The 18,223-nt window shown below is 46.4% G+C and overlaps 1 protein-coding gene across 13 annotated transcripts in view; it reads right to left on the bottom strand.

Moving 5' to 3' along the window:
• Window positions 1–18,223, bottom strand: part of LOC138761221 (RNA-binding protein Musashi homolog 1-like) — a 185,342-nt gene that overhangs the window by 44,347 nt on the left and 122,772 nt on the right. For 11 of the 13 annotated variants that reach the window (XM_069932998.1, XM_069932997.1, XM_069932996.1 and 8 more), the window contains 2 exons: window positions 14,371–14,511; window positions 10,446–10,494 (listed from right to left, as the gene is read on the bottom strand). In XM_069932998.1, the coding sequence (XP_069789099.1) occupies window positions 10,446–10,494; window positions 14,371–14,511 (190 nt within the window). The remainder of the gene's footprint in view (window positions 1–10,445; window positions 10,495–14,370; window positions 14,512–18,223) is intronic. The other 2 variants (XM_069932999.1, XM_069933003.1) reach the window with 1 other exon arrangement.

Below are 18,223 nucleotides of genomic sequence, written 5' to 3'. Positions count from 1 at the left end.
TCTCTTTCCACAGATGCTTCCTGATCTGCTGGGTGTTTCCAACATTTTCTCCTTTCATTGCACAATGAAGGGAAGAATTTATACTTTGTGCATGAGAGTCACTTTATGGCTTTAAAAAAATGTAACCACAGATGCAAAAATCAGAAGCAACTCAACGTGAAGTAGCATCTGTGGAATGAGAAAGTAGTAATGTTGAGTCAAGGACTCGACCCCAGAATTTCTGCTTTTATTTCTTTATGGTTGCATATTCCACTAACAGGCAATCAAGAGGTTGACGCCATCCTGGTGAACATGGAACCCGAGCTGACATGCCAGAGACACATCACAAGATATAGGAGCAGATGTAGGCTTAATAGCCCATCGAGTCTGTTCCGCCATTCTAATCACGAGTTGATCAATATCTCCAGCGGCTGAGCGTGCCTGTGGCAACTAGTTCCACAGACTCACTTCACTGACTAAAGAATTTTTTCTGCATCTCCGTTTTAAATTGATGCCCTTTTATCCTGAAGTGGTGACCTCTTATTTAGAATCCCCTACCATGGGAAATAATACTTGCCACATCAAAGTGGCGACTCTCTGTCTGCCTTACGGTAGACCAAAGTTAAAGAATTTCATGTACATCGCATTCTAAATGTAGTATTTCGTGACAAAAATGGAAACAATACCTTTTCTGTTCAGGCCTTTCAGCATTCAAAATATCTCTATCAGGTGTCCCCCCCACCCCATCCCAATTCCTTCGGCACTCCAATGAGTACAGCCCAAGAGCCGATAACTGTTCCACATATACTAACCCTTTCAATCTTGGTATTGTTCTAGTAAATCTTTTCTGAACCCTCTCCAACTCCAGCATGACTTTTCCCAAATACTGCTCCAAAGATTGTGCACAGTACTCCAAGTGGGCTCTCACCAGTGCTTTCTAGAGTCTCACCACTACATCCCTGCTCTTGTATGCTGTCCCTCTAGAAATGAATGCCAACATTACATTCGTCCTCTTCTCCACTGATTCAACGAGGGGGGGGGGGGGGTCAACCTTTAGTCCTCCTGCACAAAGACTCCCAAGTCCCTTGGCTCCTTAGAATTTTGAATCTCTCCATCTAAATAGTCTGGCCATCTGTTTCTTCTACCAAGTGCATGACCGTACACTTCACTTCCAACGCTATATTTCATCAGCCATTTTCCTAATCTATCCAAAGCTCTCTGCAGCCTTTCTGTATCCTCAGCACCATCCACTTGACTTTTTATTTTCCCGTCAAGGCACAAAGAGCTGTACCTGCTTTGACAATTTGGGGTGTGTCCTGAAGGGTTCCCTGTGGCCGATGAATGAATCCAACCCGTTTACTCCAGGCCAGATGGGTTGAGGACTTCTTGACCGGAACAGCTGCTCCATGGTCATATGTGAGAGTGGGCAATTTAGAGGGCTGCAAGGGAGGGGAATGAGATGAATGGGTCTGCTCTTGTGGGAGCTGGTAAGGGCCTGATGGGCCGAAAGCCTACTTCTGTGCTGGGATAATCAGGGCATGATCTCCAACTATCTCCCACCCTTAATTAAACATCAGGGCTGCGCCATCACTCTGCATGACTCAAGGCCCATCAGTGACAAGCTGAGAACCTCCCAAGAACCTTCCAACTCCTCCCAAGTTCTGCTCACCAACCAGAGGCAATTGCAAGCAGGTGCTCTCCCATTGGATGGCTCTTGTGGTACAAAAGTGCTGGAGAAACCTCACTTTTTAATTTGGCTAGGCTCTGCTGGGTCACTCTCATTACTGTAGGTCTTCTGACAAACACCACTGGCAGCCATCACAACATGGTTCTGAACCAGAGGTGGGGGATGTACTATAATTTATACCAATCGATTTTACAGCTTTTTTTTTGTTAATTAGGATGAACCAATAAATATGTCCTATTGCTGTAGATGGCTGAGGTGCTAACTCAGTTGATGAAAGGATTGGAGCAAGTTGATTAAGAGAATTTATTTGCTTTGATGGAGGAATCCAGAAACAGGAGCCACAAATACAATGCAAATGGAAAAATGCTGAAACAGAGTGCTGGAGGGCACCAGTTAGTGAATGCTGTTACAGTGCCAGCGATCAGGGTCCAAAATCGGGGCTGTCTGTAAGGAGCTTTTACATTCTCCCGGTCGGTGTCTGTGTGGGTTTTCCTCGGGGGCTCTGGTTTCCTCCTATTCTTCAAAGCGTAACAGGGATGTAGGTCAATTGGGCAGCATGGGCTCATGGGCCGATAAGGCCTGTTGCTGTGCAGTCTGAATAGATTTTTAAAAATTACTCAGCAGGTCAGTCAGCAAATCTGGAGGGAGGAGCGGTGAATGCTGCAGGTTGATGAACTTTCAAAGCTTGCCTCTTCTGATCTAAGCTCATGAGCTGAAAGGTTAGCTGTTTCTTTCTCCACAGATGCTGTTCGGCCTGTGGAGTGTTGTCTGCTTCACTGGTAACCTCTTAGAATTTGCACCAATCTGTTTTTGTGCCAACCCAAGAGCATTTCTTCGGGTGAAGTTTGGGGGAAGACAACATGGCTCTCCTTCCAGAAGGCTTTGAACAATGCAGAGACTGCTGAATTTATTTCAGTTAATGTGTGCCCAGCAACCAGGAGTAAATTAAAAAGATAACTAGATTATCTATTCACCTTGGGGCTGAGTCGCCTCTCAAGAATGTTTTTGGAGGAGGGGTGAGCTTTTCTCTGGAACTTCCGTATTATATTTTAGCATGCCCATTGTTTTCTTTCTGCAGAGGAATTCCTGGTGCCTCAAGTTCAAATGCATGGTTTCAGTGAGAATTTTTATTTAAATAGCAACTCCACCGAGAACCTAATTGGAGGGCATGCCCATGAGTAACACCCAACACAAGCAACTTATAGCTTCAGGTACCCCACAACAGGATGGGAATCTGCTGAGACCAGGGAGTGAGCACACAGGCAATAATGCTCTGAAGATGGACGTTGGGGTCCTACTCCAGGTCGGCACATCCACAAGTATAGTTGCAATGAAAATCTTGCTTGCTGCAACTTCCCAGGTACATGAAACACACAAGAGGGAAGAAAAAGAGGGGGATAAAAAGTAATAATATTCACAGTTGGCTGCAGTGTAAATGGTCAGAGACAGTGCTGCAGGGAGCTGGTGGGCAGTTTTGAGGTAGTGTTATGATTCGGGTAGTGCAGAGAGTTCACGTACAGGGGGTTGTAGGTTATTTTGGACGGTTCAGGATCGTGGGCCAGAATAGCCTGTTACTGTGCCGTATGTCTAATTTTAAAACATTTTAAAAATTTTAAATTTAAAGTTAAAATTTTAGAGAACCTGATAGCTATTGGGAAATCCTTGCACCTGAGGGCCTGGACTTCAGGCTTCTGCCTGAAGGTAGAAGAAAACATGGCCAGGCTGATGGGTGTCTTTCACGATGCTGGCTCACTTCTTGAAGCACTACAAGTTTCTTCAGAGAAGGAAGGATTTGGCTCCTCTCATCCTTCATCAAGACACAGACTTCAGTGTGGAAGCCCGAGAATGTTGAACGACATCCGTTCCAATCAGAACTACCAGCAAATGTTGTCAGCTTGATCCCTTCTACATTTTTGGATCTGAATGACTAGTTGCCCCCACCATTTCCTTGAACCTGCAATTAGGTGACCTTCCTCAGTTAGGTTCACCTCCATCACACAATGCCCTGAGAGGTGGAAATACGACAGCCCAAAATAGTTTTAACCGCTGGGCCAGGGTGGTCAAGTAGGATATGGAGACCTTGAGAAAGAGGATCAAAAAGGATTATGGATCACAGTGAGAGAGAAGAGGGCATGGATGACAGTTGGAGATTGTTCCTCTGTGAAAGTGAGCAGGAGAGAGGAAGAAAATGAATGAGGGTAGAAGGATGCTGAGCTGGGTCCACTTTACACAATGCAAGTAAACCCATAGAATCTCAGAGGCACTGATCTGTCACACAGGCCAGCTCAGAGCACTGAATATCAGTAGTAGCAAAGGATTACACTAATGCTGGGATCAAGGCTGCTGAAACCTGTGCTGAATACAATCAGAGAGCCAGGTTGTAGGCTCACAGACTGCATTCAGCAAGGGCTTTTATTCGGGGCAGCTGTCATTCTGCCCTTTGTTTGGGCCCTGTAATGCAAATGGCTGTTTAGAAAGCTTCCCACACATCACGGCCCATCCGTGCACTCCCTCTCAACCTTGGCATGATGTTCTGTCAGGCAGCCATTTGTAATCACTGCCACCGACTCCAGGGAAACAGGGAGGTTAAATAAATATCACCCTGAAGTGGTACATTCTAGGCTGCCAGCCGGGGGCTCGCTGGCTGTCACATTCACTGGAGTCAGGTTGTGGGTTTGATTCTCACTCAACCCTTAAAACACAGAACTTGGTGAACCTGTGCGGTGACGCTTTGACAAAGGCACCACCTCACAGATGGGATCCATTTCTCTCCTTGGATACTTACTGACTTGCAAAGCTTCTCACTGCTTTGTTTCTGATAAAATGTCTGGATGGATGTAAATAATTATTATGATAAATTGAAGCAATCGCGATACCTCCTGGCTAATTTTTGCCTTCTACCAACAATGCCGTAATGCATAGAATCTCTCTCTCTTGGCTTGGCGGACGAAGATTTATAGTAGGGGTAAAAGTCCACGTCAGCTGCAGGCTCGTTTGTGACTGACAAGTCCGATGCGGGACAGGCAGACACGGTTGCAGGGGAAAATTGGTGGGTTGGGATTGGGTGTTGGGTTTTTCCTCCTTTGTCTTTTGTCAGTGAGGTGGGCTCTGAGGTCTTCTTCAAAGGAGGTTGCTGCCCGCCGAACTGTGAGGCGCCAAGATGCACGGTTTGAGGCGATATCAGCCCACTGGCGGTGGTCAATGTGGCAGGCACCAAGAGATTTCTTTAGGCAGTCCTTGTACCTCTTCTTTGGTGCACCTCTGTCACGGTGGCCAGTGGAGAGCTCGCCATATAACACGATCTTGGGAAGGCGATGGTCCTCCATTCTGGAGACGTGACCCACCCAGCGCAGCTGGATCTTCAGCAGCGTGGACTCGATGCTGTCGGCCTCTGCCATCTCGAGTTCTTCGATGTTAGGGATGAAGTCGCTCCAATGAATGTTGAGGATGGAGCGGAGACAACGCTGGTGGAAGCGTTCTAGGAGCCGTAGGTGATGCCGAACAGGAGTGTGGGTATGACAACGGCTCTGTATACGCTTATCTTTGTGAAGATTTTCAGTTGGTTGTTTTTCCAGACTCTTTTGTGTAGTCTTCCAAAGGCGCTATTTGCCTTGGCGAGTCTGTTGTCTATCTCGTTGTCGATCCTTGCATCTGATGAAATGGTGCAGCCGAGATAGGTAAACTGGTTGATCGTTTTGAGTTTTATAGTCATTCACCGAAGTTGTTGTCCAACTCATTTCCAATTTTTGTCCTTCTACCAACATCACTGTAATGCATAGAATCTAGTCATTCACCGAAGTTGTTGTCCAACCCATTTCCTTAGTTTACACCTTACAAACAAATCATCAGCTCAAGAACACACTCTGAAATATGAGTTTAATAAATGCTAATATGAAAACAGCCTATTTTCTTAACTCCTCTGTTGCTAATTAGAGAACTATTTTGGCCAATTACCAAGGTTTATTCTCCTAAATTTATTCTGGGGTACTAATTAGAGATTAGTCAAGATAATGTTGTCAGCAGTTATTAGTCAAGATAACGTTGTTCTTGGGGAGCAGTTGCACTCTTGATTGGGTTCCAGCAACAGGCAGGAGACCACAAGACCCTATTACAGCACCAGCACCCGGCTTAGAATCCAGAGCTGTCTGGAAGGAGTTTTTACGCTCTCCCTGTGCCTGCGTGGGGTTTACTCCGGTGCTCTGGTTTCCTTCCACCCAACGACGATCAGGTCTCTGGCTGGGAGTCTGGTCCTGTGGCTAAAGAGGTGAGCTGTAGTGATAGGGGATTCCATAGTTGGGGGAAACAAATAAGAGATTCTGTAGAAGTGATCGAGTATATCCCATGGTATATGGTCTCCCTGGTGCCAGGATTAGCGATATCTCATATCGAGTTCATGGTATTATCAGGAGGAGGGTGAGCAGCCAGATGTCGTGGTCCACGTGGGGACCAATGACATGAGTAGTTTGGGTGAGGATGTCTGTAAAGAGAGTTCAGGGAGTTGGGTGCCAAGTTGAAGGTCAGGATCTCCAGGGTTGTGATCCCAGGATTGCTACCCATGCCATGTGCTAATAAGGTTAGAAATATGAGGATAATACAGCTTAACATGTGACTAAAGACTGGTGCAGGAGGGAGGGCTTCAGGTTTCTGGATCATTGGGCTCTCTTCTAGGGAAAGTGGGACCTGTTTGGAGGGACAGTTTGCATCTGAACTGGAGGGGGACTAATATCCTTGCAGGAAGATTTGCTCGTGCTGCTCCAGGTGGGGGGTTGAACTAGATTTGCACGGGGTAGGAACAAGAGTGCCAGAGCAGATAGAGGAGTGGAGGAGGGAAAAGATGATGTGAAAACTGCATGCAAAATCAGAATCAAAGAGTTGTGCGCGGTGGAAATGTTCTCAGGGGCATCTATTTCAATGCGAGAGGTATTGTGGGAAAGGCAGGCAAGCTTAAAGCATGGATTGGCACATGGAATTATGACATTGCGGCCATTTGTGAAACGGCTGCAGGAGGGGAAGGACTGACAGCTCAATGATTCAGGTTCCATTGTTTCAGACGCAATAGAGCTGGGGGAGGGGGGATGAAAGGGGGAGGAGTAGCATTGCTTGTCAGGGAAAAATATCACAACTATGCTAAGACAGGACAGACCAGAGGGCTGTTTACTGAGGCTATGTGGGTGGAGCTAAGGAACAGAAAAGGTAGGTCTACAGTTATGGGGTTGCATTATAGACCACCCAATAGTCAGCAAGAATTGGAGGAGCAAATCTGCAGAGAGATAGCAGAGAGTTGCAGGCAACAAATTTGTGATAGTTGGGGATTTTAACTTGCCACATATTGACTGGGACTCCCATATTGTAAAAGGGCAATTCCCCCTCAATAACAAGTATACCATTTTGGATACAGTTGTAGGGTAGGAGAGGGAGGGACCCATCAGGGACAAGCAACGACGATCAGGTCTCTGGCTGGGAGTCTGGTCCTGTGGCTAAAGAGGTGAGCTGTAGTGATAGGGGATTCCATAGTTGGGGGAAACAAATAAGAGATTCTGTAGAAGTGATCGAGTATATCCCATGGTATATGGTCTCCCTGGTGCCAGGATTAGTGAGGGGGAATTGCCACAGGAGTGCCCTGCACTGACAGCCTGCTCCTTTTCTCTCTCCTGACCATCACCCAGCGATCTTCCTCCTGCTTCCTAGGTGTGACGGAGTTCCTGTAACTCTTGTCCATCACCCCCCCACCCCACCCCCTCACCCTCATCCAACTCCAGCACCTTTTACAAATGTGTTCAGGAAAGTTTTCTGAATGAATATATAGAGGTACCAACTAGAGAGAGTTTAATACTGGATCTCATTAGTAAACAAGACAAGAGAGGCGACAGAAGTATGTGTAGGGGAATATTTTGGGTCCAGTGATCATAATGTCGTTTCAAGTTATATATGGAGAAGGATAGGTCTGGGCCTTTGGTTGAGTTACTAAATTGGAGAAAGGCCAATTTTGAAGAAATGAGAAAAGGATCTGGAAAGCGTGAATTTGGGCAAGGTTTCTGGTAACGTTGTGCGAGGTCAGTGGAAGACATTCAAAGGCAATATTTTGAGAGTACAGAGTTTGCATGTTCCTGTCAATATTAAAGGCAAAGTTAACAGGCAAAGGGAACCTTGGTTTTCAAGGAATATTGACGATCTGGTTAAGAAGAGGAGAGAGGTAATATAGCAGGTACAGGTATCAAGGAGCAAATGAGATACTTGTGGAGTATAAAAATGTAAGAAAAAAATTCAAAGAAATCAGGAAGGCTCAAAAAAGGCATGAGATTGCTTTGGCAGTCAATGTGAAGGAAAATCAAACTGGTTTCAACAAGTATATTAAGAGCAAAAGGTTGGCAAGGGACAAAATTGGTCCTCGAAGATCAGAGTGGTCGGCTACGTATGTAGCCAAAAGAGATGGGGGTAAGATCTTAAATGTTTTTTTTTGCATCAGTATTTATTCAGGAAACTGGCACAGAGCCCAGGGAAGTTAGGAAAACAAGCAATGAGGTCATGGAAACTACACAGATTAAAGCAAACAAGGGTGGATAAATCCTAAGGTTCTAACAAGATATTCCTTCTGACCTTGATGGAGAAATTGCAGGGGCTCTAGAAGAAATATTTAAAATTCCTTAGTCACGGGTGAGGTGCTGGAGGATTGGAGGGCACCTCATGTTCTTCAGTTTTTTTAAAAATGCTCCAAAAGTAACCTTGGAAATTATAGGCCAGTGAGCCTGACATCAGTAGTAGGTAAACTATTGGAAAGTGTCTTAAGAGATCAAATATACATGTATTTGGATAGCCTGGGACTGATTACAGAGAGTCAACATGGCTTTGTGCAGGTAGGACGGGTTTAACCAAGCTTTTCAAGAAGGTTACTAGGAAAGTTGATGAAAGAAAGGCTGTGGGTGTTGCTTACATGTCTTTGATAAGGGCTTTGACAAGGTCCCACATGGGAGATTAGTCAGGAAGGTTCAGAAGCTCAGTATTCATGGTGAGATAATAAACTGGATTCGACTTTGGCTTTATGGGAGAAACCAGAGTGGTAGTGGATGAATGTTTCTCAGACTGGAGACCAGTGACTAGTGGTGAGCCTCAGGGATCGGTCCTGGGACCATTGTTGTTTGTGTCTATATTAATGATCTGGATGAAAATGTGGTAAATTGAATCAGCGAGTTTGCAGACGACACTAAGATTGGAAGTGTTGTGGACGGTGAGGATGGCTTTTGCACTTTGAAGATGGATCTGGGCCAGCTGGAAAAATGAGCTGAAAAATGGCAGATGGAATTTAATGCAAACAAGTGTGAGGTGCTGCATTTTAGAAGGACAAACCAAGGTAAGACATAAATGGTAAATGGTAGGGCTCTGCGGAGTACAATAGAACAGAGGGATCTGGGAATACACAACTTCCTGAAAGTGGCTTCACAGGTGGAAAGGGTTGTAAAGAGAGCTTTTGGCATATTGGTCCCTCATAAATCAAAGTACTGAGTACAGGAGTTGAGATATTATGGTAAAATTGTCAAAGGCAATGGTGAGGCCAAATTTGGAGTTTTGTGTGCAGTTTTGGTCATCTAACCACAGGAACGATATCAATAAAATTGAAAGAGTGCAAAAAAGATTTACTAGGGTGTTGCCTGGACCTTAGGAACTGAGTTACAGGAAAGGTTAAATATGTTAGGACTTTATTCCCTGAAGGGTAGAAGAATGAGGGGAGATTTGATAGAGGTATTTATCCCTGGAGGGGATGTCAAAAGGGTGGGTATGGACCTGTGCAACCCCTACTCACCTAAATAGATTCATGCACATGCTGTTCCTTTCTGAGGAGTGGGGTATCCTCATATCAAACCCACAAACTGACTTGAAAGGAACCATCATCATCTTATGGGATGGATAGCCAGTTATTTAAAATTGAGGGGTACAGGCGAAATACAAGTAGTTTTTTTTCAACTAAGATTAGGTGAGATACAAACCAGAGGACATGAGCTAAGAGTTTAAAGGGAAAAGTTTAGGGGGAGCTTCTTCACACAAGAGGGGTGGAAGTGTAGAATGAGCTGCCAGCTACAGTAGTGAATATGGGCTCAATTTTCACATTTAAGAAAAATTTGAAAAGGTACATGAATGGGAGGGGTATGGAGAGCTAGTTTGTCAGTGGGACGAGGCAGAATAATAGTTTGGCAGAGACTAGAAGCGCTGAAGGGCCTATTTTCAGTGCCGCAATGTTCTATGAGATAGTCCCTACACAGCCAGAGGGGACAGATAACAGGATTGGTCTCCCTCTTTTCCAGTAGCACTCCCTTTTGTTTTGTCACTTTTTCTCTCTTTTTCTCAACTGGTCAACTGCAGAAAAAGATTTTCATCAGGCGTTAAGTGGTGAGTATGGCCCAAGGACCAGGGAAGACTAGCTCCAGCCTTTCATCCCTCTCAGAACTGTTGCTGTGTGAAACTGCTGTGTGCCATTGTACAAACCATGTACAATTTAGCAGAGAGATCAAGGTTTAAACTTCATGGATTGGTCCAATAAATTTAAAAGAACATGTAAATTGTATTGTATAAACTCAAATTATAACAGTAATGGACTAAAGACAAATGTGTTTAAACAGTAATAACTGAAGGGAATTATACAATTTAAAAGAAAACACTGTTCAGTATAAAGGGAACAGTTCTATAAGAAATTATAGTCTTTCACAGTGCAAAGGAATCCATGTGGTTCAATGCAAAGTGATACAAATTACACAACATAAATAATCATTGCAAACAAGGTTTTTACCTCGATGTCGATTGGTTGTCTTGTCAAACATCAGCATGGCATCATCTACCTGTTGGCAAAAGCAAAAGTTATCAGTATTTCCCACAGGTTGCCCTGTGTAAAGCTGGCAAAGCTTCAAACAGAAGTCACGACTCAGCCAGGGTTGGGCAAACACTGCTCATGATGCTCAGCGATTTCTCAGCAAGAAATTATGACAGGGTCTGGCCCGAGTCGAACCGTAGAGTTGCAGACCAGCTTATGTGTTTGTACACAACATTGGAAAAAAAAATATTCAAAAGGCAGGCTCATTAAATGAGTCAATTTCCTGGTAATAGTAGGTAGAAAACATCTCAGTTACAATAGGGTCATGAGGAAGAGGGAGACGGAAAGAGACCCTCCAATTCCTCTGAGTGTGGGGGGGTGTGCATGTGTGTGTGGGGTACGTACTACAAAAACTTGCAACTGCAGAATAACTTTAATGCAGGTGAACAATCTCTAAAAATAAAAGATTTTTTTTTTAAAAAGGCAGTGCCTGTCTCAACAGGGAAAGCCCCACAGCTGAACTCCCCTCCCTCTTGTACCACCAGCGTTCACTGTTAAATCTCAGGAATGGACAGGGATGAAGCCAGTGGCTTCTCCAGTTGGGAGCTGGTGCCTTCCCCTTCCGCAGAGGAGAAAGCTGCCTCAAAATCAGGATGGTGAATGCAAGGAAAGGCTGACGAAGAACCACAGTCAGAAAGCTGGAGACTCACCACCCACCCACCCCCCACCCCCCCAAGATTAGAATGTGGTGATTTGGATTATTTCTCAGGCTCCCGATTCCCAAAAATGCTGGAGGTGCCTTGGTACCTGCGACACTGCTAGGTGAAAGATGTTCCTGACTAGGCTTTCCCCTGGTCGGCATAGCAGAAACAAGGGTTCTGCCAACGCACCCTTCACAGGAGTGAGGAAGACCGGGAATCAAACTGGTCATTTCGTTCTCGGCATCAAGCACACCTCAGAAAGACTTGAATGGAGATGGATGCCCTACATCCCTCCCCACCCCCAACCCAGACAAGGAAAGTGCAGATGTTCTGAAATAAATACAAGTCATGCAGGAAACATTAGTGCAAACATTGGCAGGAGGCAGCTAGTGCTGCAGGCCTCCAGCACTTCAAGATTCTGCACATGGTACAAGCTGCACTCAGAGCAGAGGGAAGGGAACTTTTAAGCTGCCCTGGGTAAGAGCAGAGACCAGGGGATAAATTCTGAGAACAGACAGTTGGCAGCTCAAGGATTGCTCTTCATTAGGTCCAAGTCCCCTTAAGAGGTTTGAGGTTTAATACCACACTGCACAGCTTGCAAGTTTACCTCCTCACACCAGTGCTTTCTTGCTCACAATCCGAGTCAATCCCTCCGTTTGAAAGGCCAAAGCTGTGCAAACAGACGTCATGGTGCAGCCTAAGCTGCATTTTACCACGTGCTACTGGCTGACTCAGCCACAAAGAATGTCAGCGAGCGGCAGCATTAAGCCCTTCTTCAGTTGCAGAAGGATCGCCGCACAAGGCAACAACATTCCCAGGAACCATGCCGACCAATGGAATCTAGCACTGTGGCAGACGTGCCCGTCACTGCCACCGCAGCTCCTGAGAGCAGCGTGCAACGGATGGGACCACTGCTGTATCAGGAGGCAGCAGGCATGCTTGGCATCGGCATTAGAAAATACTTCCATCAGGCAATGCTTGCACTACCTCTGCAGTTAATGTGCGCAATTATCACTGCATATAAAGCCCAAGGTCAACATTGTTGGTACTTGCAGGGGGAGTCCTGTGCGCATCACATGCTCTGGTGTTGACAGGTACCAGACACTAGGGCCACTGCTCCAGCAGGTATTCTGTGTCCCCAACAACATCAGCAGCCACTGGAGGTTCCACATGCATTTGCACACCAGGAAGAAGCCCCACATTCTTCCTCTGTTCACTGCACCAAACTATCCATGGATTCCAATGGAGGGGTCTCAAGCACTCAAAATTGCTGGGTACCTACACTGCAGGGTTTCAGTACCTCTGACAATACTCCTAACAAAGCCTTTATCGATGCATGCACTAGAGATTTCAACAAATTCCCAGGGCAACCAGCTTTTGTTCAAGGTTCACATGCACCATGGAGCAGAGAGCAGGTGGTAGGAGAAGGAGGAGAGGGAGTGCAAGGAGGAGAGAAGGGGGTGGCGGGGAGGGCCAAGGCGGGGGGGGGGAAGGGGAGCTGGGGCGAGAGGAGACGGGGACAAGGCAAGAGAGGGGGGCGGGGAAAAGGGGAGGGAGGGAGAAGGTTGGGGAGAGGGAGAGCGTGGAGAGGGAGAGGGGGAGGGGAAAGAGAGCAAGTTCATCAACTGCCGCAGGAAAGACCAGTCACATACTTGTGCAACTTAGCTCAGAGTGACTGGATCAATTGTGGGGCTCATCCTTGCAGAATATTTGAAGTGTGCAAGTGTAAAGCTAAAGCAAGCTGTAAAATCTGCATGACCTCTGCTAAATTTCACGTCCCATCTCGACTTCCAGTGCAGAAGTGGACAGCAGTTCAAGTGGCAGGTTGGGGTGGAAGGCGCCAGCACAATAAGCCACCCAGATGGAGGGAATCACCAACAGGGAGGATGAGTGGTTTGTTGCTGCACTGACATTTTGTCGTTGTTGACACACCAGGGGGATTTCATTCTTGTCCTGTGCTCTCAGTTCACCTAAAATGGAGCCGTATGGGGAAGCTTCAGAAACAGGCCCAGGCACCTCATGAACTGCAAGTTAAATACAACCTGTGCCTGGGACCAGAATTAATTTGCTACACATTAACAAACATCTTCACTTTAATTACAGCCCTGCTCTCAATTACTGGATATTCTACAATCCTCAACTAGTTAGATCTCACTTTGGAACAGCCTCTTGCCAGGAAAATACCTCCTGCATGAATAATTTTGCAATCATTTACAACGTGAAAGGCTGAGATTGTTCCTCTGAGAAAGCATTTACATAGCTGTTTGTCCTCCTCAGCCACCAAGGACTGATTTATTCTCACAGCTTACTCAGCAGTGCAAAAGCACACACATCCACTTTGCTCAAGAGGTCAGGAACAGAAAGCAGGGTTTTGTTAGCTGAGTGAGGCTTTGGATACTGCGCCTGAGAACGGGGCGCTCCCTTCTCCCTTGCTCTGACTCAAAGGAGGTTTTCAAAAGGAAAAAAGTTCTACTTTAACTCTCGTCTGCATGAGCCAATCCCACCACCTGCACTTGCATCTCGGGCAATGCGAGCTGGGCCGCCTGCTTCAGCTGGGTAAACGTGTGGCTCCCGTTTTAGCTACTAATGGTTCCACTCCTCAATCTGGTCAGCCAAGTTCCACTTGGCTGGACTCACATACCCCACCTCACTCTTGCCCCTTCCCTCGTTAGCTTGCTTTTATCTGCAGGCAAATGGATACTTGAACCAAAGCACCATGTATTGCAAGTGACAAAGCAGCCCTGCATTGTGGGAATGGTGCCTTCCCCTCCTTGCAGTTACCCATTCTTTCGGGTGGCTCTAACCCTCATCTGCTTTCTACCGATTCTTTTGCTGTGTGGGACTCACTTTATTCCCCCCAAAAAATAGACTATTTACAATAAATTTTTTACAAAAGAGAAAACCGTTCAAAGTCTTTTCACCGTAGTGTCAATCCTATCTATACATTCCCATCAATGGACAATTTTACACTTGCTCTCTAAATACACCATTATCACCCCTGTGACACCTTGTCACTGTCTTCCTCCCCACCCCCACCCCCCGCCGTTGGTTTCCCCTTGGTCTCATCCCCTCAATCAATGAGCAGTAATCGACTCCAGACCGTGGGCCTTCCCCACAGTGCCCTCACATTGGCACGACCAAGCCTCAGTGCAATCCTCAGCACGTACTCCTGCAGCCTTGAATATGCCAGCCGCCAGCATTACCTCACCGACATCTCCACGTGCTGAAAGGATTTCGGGCAGACCAAGTGTGCCTTTCACCGAGTTGATGGTCTTCCAGCAGTTCTGGATGTCTGACTCTCTGTGCCGCCCTGAGAACAACCCGTAGATCAGAGAGTCTTGATGCTGAGGATGGTATGAGACATTAATTTAGGGATGCAGAGCCAGTCGTTAATCTGTGTGGGCGGTATGGTTATGCAGTGGTTAAGATAAGGCTGTTACAGTGCCAGCAACCCAGGTCTGAATCTAAAGCTGACCATAAGGAGTTTATACATTCTCACCGTGACCGGCATGAGTTTTCTCCAGGTGCTCTGATTTCCTCCCACCCTCCAAAAAACACGATCTTGGTAGGTTAATTGGGTGGCACAAAAGGGCCTTCACTCGTACTGTGTCATTAATGCATCTGGCTTGAGCTTGACATCGGTTGGGGCTACAATATCAGTAATTAATAGAACCACAGAACACAGGCCATTAAGCCCTTCTAGTCTGTGCCAACCACTATTCCCCTCGTCCCACTGAACTGCTCCCACTCTATAACCCTCCAGACCTCTCCCATCCATGTATTTAGCCAATCTATTCTTAAAACTCAAAATCAAGCCTACATTCACATCAGATGGCAGCCCATTCCACACTCCCACCACTCTGAGTGAAGAACTTTCCCTTGATGTTCCTCCTAAATTTTTCCCCTTTCAGCTTAAAACTATGACCTCCCATATTTATCTCCCACAATCCAAGTGGAAAAAGGCCACTCACATCCACTCTGTCTACTTCTCAACCTTGTAAACCTCTATCAAATCTCCCCTCATTGTTCTTCGCTCCAAGGAATAAAGTCCTGAACTGTTTAATCTTTCCCTGTAACAGCACTCCTGAAGACCTAGTAAATCTTTTCTGCTCTCTTTCAATCTTATTGATATCCTTACTGAAGTTAGGTAACCTACAGTTAGTGAATTTATTGGCCATGCTTTTAGCAGTCTGGACTATGGATGCAGACACAGGATTTGAACCCAGTATGGCACCTTAAGAAAACGAGTAAATAAATTGAAGCTAATAAGTTAAAATCAGAAACATGGAGTTTGATCCTGACCTCCTGTGATCTCGTGTGCGATTTCAGATGCTATAGTTTCTACCACTCATCCCAAAAACACATGGGGCAAGTCCACTGGCTGCTGTGAACTGCTCTAAGTAGTAGAATCTGGTTGATGGAGAGAATAAGATGGGATAAGGTTAGGATGAATGTAAATGGGTGCTTGATGGTCGGCATGGACATGATGGACCAAACGGCCTGTTTCATGTGCCATGACTACAAAGCCCATCAAAGTCCCACTGGAAAGGTCAACTCTGTTTGACAGACACCACACTTTCTGTAGTGAGAGACAACTTGCCTGGTCCGTTATGGCCACATTACAAACTAATCAATGGAGACAACCTCTTGAGCAATCCAGAGCTATCACGAGAAGCTTGCCGTCCAGGAGGAAAGAAAGGAATGGGGAATGAATAGAAGCCAGTCATTCCCGCTATCAACCGTCTTCGCTGTGCCTTCACTACCTTTTCCCTCTCAGGCCTCGGCGAAGGATTCAGGGGCGGTCTGGACCTTGGTCTCCAAGTACGCACCTGCACAGGCTTGATAACTGGGGTTGAAGGTGAGGACTCAAGTTTCGTGCTCACTAGGCAGTAGGGGATGACTTGCAGCGAATACAGACAGAGTTGGAGCAATCACACACAAGCAAGAGAAGTCAGGGCAGACCTGGTTTAGCCCAGTCAGCGACTGGGTCTGGATCTGCTCAGATGAGCTGAGATCTTGATGCAATCAGAGTAAACGGACCATGGGAATGAGTTATTGTGAGCAGCCAAACTTGAAAAGGATTGTTTATTGTCCCCCTCAAGCAGGTTGATATGTAAACTATTTTCCTCTGAGGATTTTAGGAACAAGCACTGCCCATTGCTCTCACACCAAGTGCAGGGCGAGTAAAAATCAACCGGGCCCTGACTCTTGGCAGGGGCAAGTATCAGAGCCCAGCCAACTTGATTCATTAATCACTCAGTGACTGTGTGAATGCTCAAGCAGCTCTACTAGGTACCGTTAGTGATGCTAGTACGTGCGTGCGTTGGTCTGGTGGTATTATAAGTAATCTTGAAATTATTTAAAGCACAGGTATGCACTGACAGCTCCACCGGCTATCCTGTGAAATATAACTGCACAGTAATATTTCACAGGTGGCCAGAGGGTCTGTCAGCATGTATCTGTACTTTAAATCATTTCACAATTACTTATAAATACCTAATACAATGTAATGCTATGTCTTTGGCTTGGCTTCGCGGACGAAGATTTATGGAGGGGGTAAATGTCCACGTCAGCTGCAGGCTTGTTTGTGGCTGACAAGTCCGATGCGGGACAGGCAGACACGGTTGCAGGGGAAAATTGGTTGGTTGGGGTTGGGTGTTGGGTTTTTCCTCCTTTGCCTTTTGTCAGTGAGGTGGGCTCTGCGGTCTTCTTCAAAGGAGGTTGCTGCCCACCGAACTGTGAGGCGCCAAGATGCACGGTTTGAGGCGATATCAGCCCACTGGCAGTGGTCAATGTGGCAGGCACCAAGAGATTTCTTTAGGCAGTCCTTGTACCTTTTCTTTGGTGCACCTCTGTCATGGTGACCAGTGGAGAGCTCGCCATATAACACGATCTTGGGAAGGCGATGGTCCTCCATTCTGGAGACGTGACCCACCCAGCGCAGCTGGATCTTCAGCAGCGTGGACTCGATGCTGTCGACCTCTGCCATCTCAAGTACTTCGACGTTAGGGATGAAAGCGCTCCAATGAATGTTGAGGATGGAGCGGAGACAACGCTGGTGGAAGCGTTCTAGGAGCCGTAGGTGATGCCGGTAGAGGACCCATGATTCGGAGTCAAACAGGAGTGTGGGTATGACAACGGCTCTGTATACGCTTATCTTTGTGAGGTTTTTCAGTTGGTTGTTTTTCCAGACTCTTTTGTGTAGTCTTCCAAAGGCGCTATTTGCCTTGGCGAGTCTGTTGTCTATTGTTAATTCTATTGTTTAGAGTATAATGACAAGCTGGTCTGTCTGTGGGTTTGTCCTCAGTTTGAACAGTATAAAGCCCACTGTGGTGGATTTTCCCAGTCTTTTACACGTTGTGCTTCATTCCCGCTATGATTTCACTGCCCTGCGACTACATAAAATACGTCACTCATGACTGGAGGTGGGCCCCCCTTGGATCCAAGAAATCCAGATGAACCAGGGAATTCATGGTCCAGTGCGAATGGTTTACCAGCTTCCTTGGAGGGTTGGTGGGTTGAAATGCAATCCTGGAAGAAACTTCTAACCCCCTGGAGTTGGGAGTAAACGAATAATGACCTTCCCTGTGACAGACCTTCTGTACGACAGCCACAGTGGATTTGCCCGAAATCTTCAGCCCTGCTCCCCTCTTCTCAGAAGCAGGGAGGTAAAATGGTGAACTGGCGCCAGAAGCACTTTGCCAAAACTTCGTCGTTCTGCCAGCAGGGAGATGTGAAGTTAAAGCAGAAGCACGAGGGACGTGCTGGCTCTGGGGCCTCCTCTTTCTGCTGCTGAGGTAAAGTCCGGGTTCTTGGGGATCTGGCCGCCACTGACCTCCTGGTCCTCGATGAATCCTCCTCTGTTCGAATTAGATATTGTAACGCAATAAATAAGCCCCTCAGTCCAATTTCTCTTTTTTTTTCCCTCCCCAACCACGAGCCCCTTCCCAATTTCTCCATGCCAATCAGGTTGTCAACTGTAGCTCATCCTATTTGCTTGTATTTAGTCCAAACTCCTAACCTTTCCTCTCCATGTACCTGTTGAAATGCCTTTTA

This window comes from Narcine bancroftii, chromosome 4 (assembly GCF_036971445.1).
Source record: "Narcine bancroftii isolate sNarBan1 chromosome 4, sNarBan1.hap1, whole genome shotgun sequence".
NCBI lineage: Eukaryota > Metazoa > Chordata > Chondrichthyes > Torpediniformes > Narcinidae > Narcine > Narcine bancroftii.
This window is presented reverse-complemented; position numbering and strand designations above follow the sequence as displayed.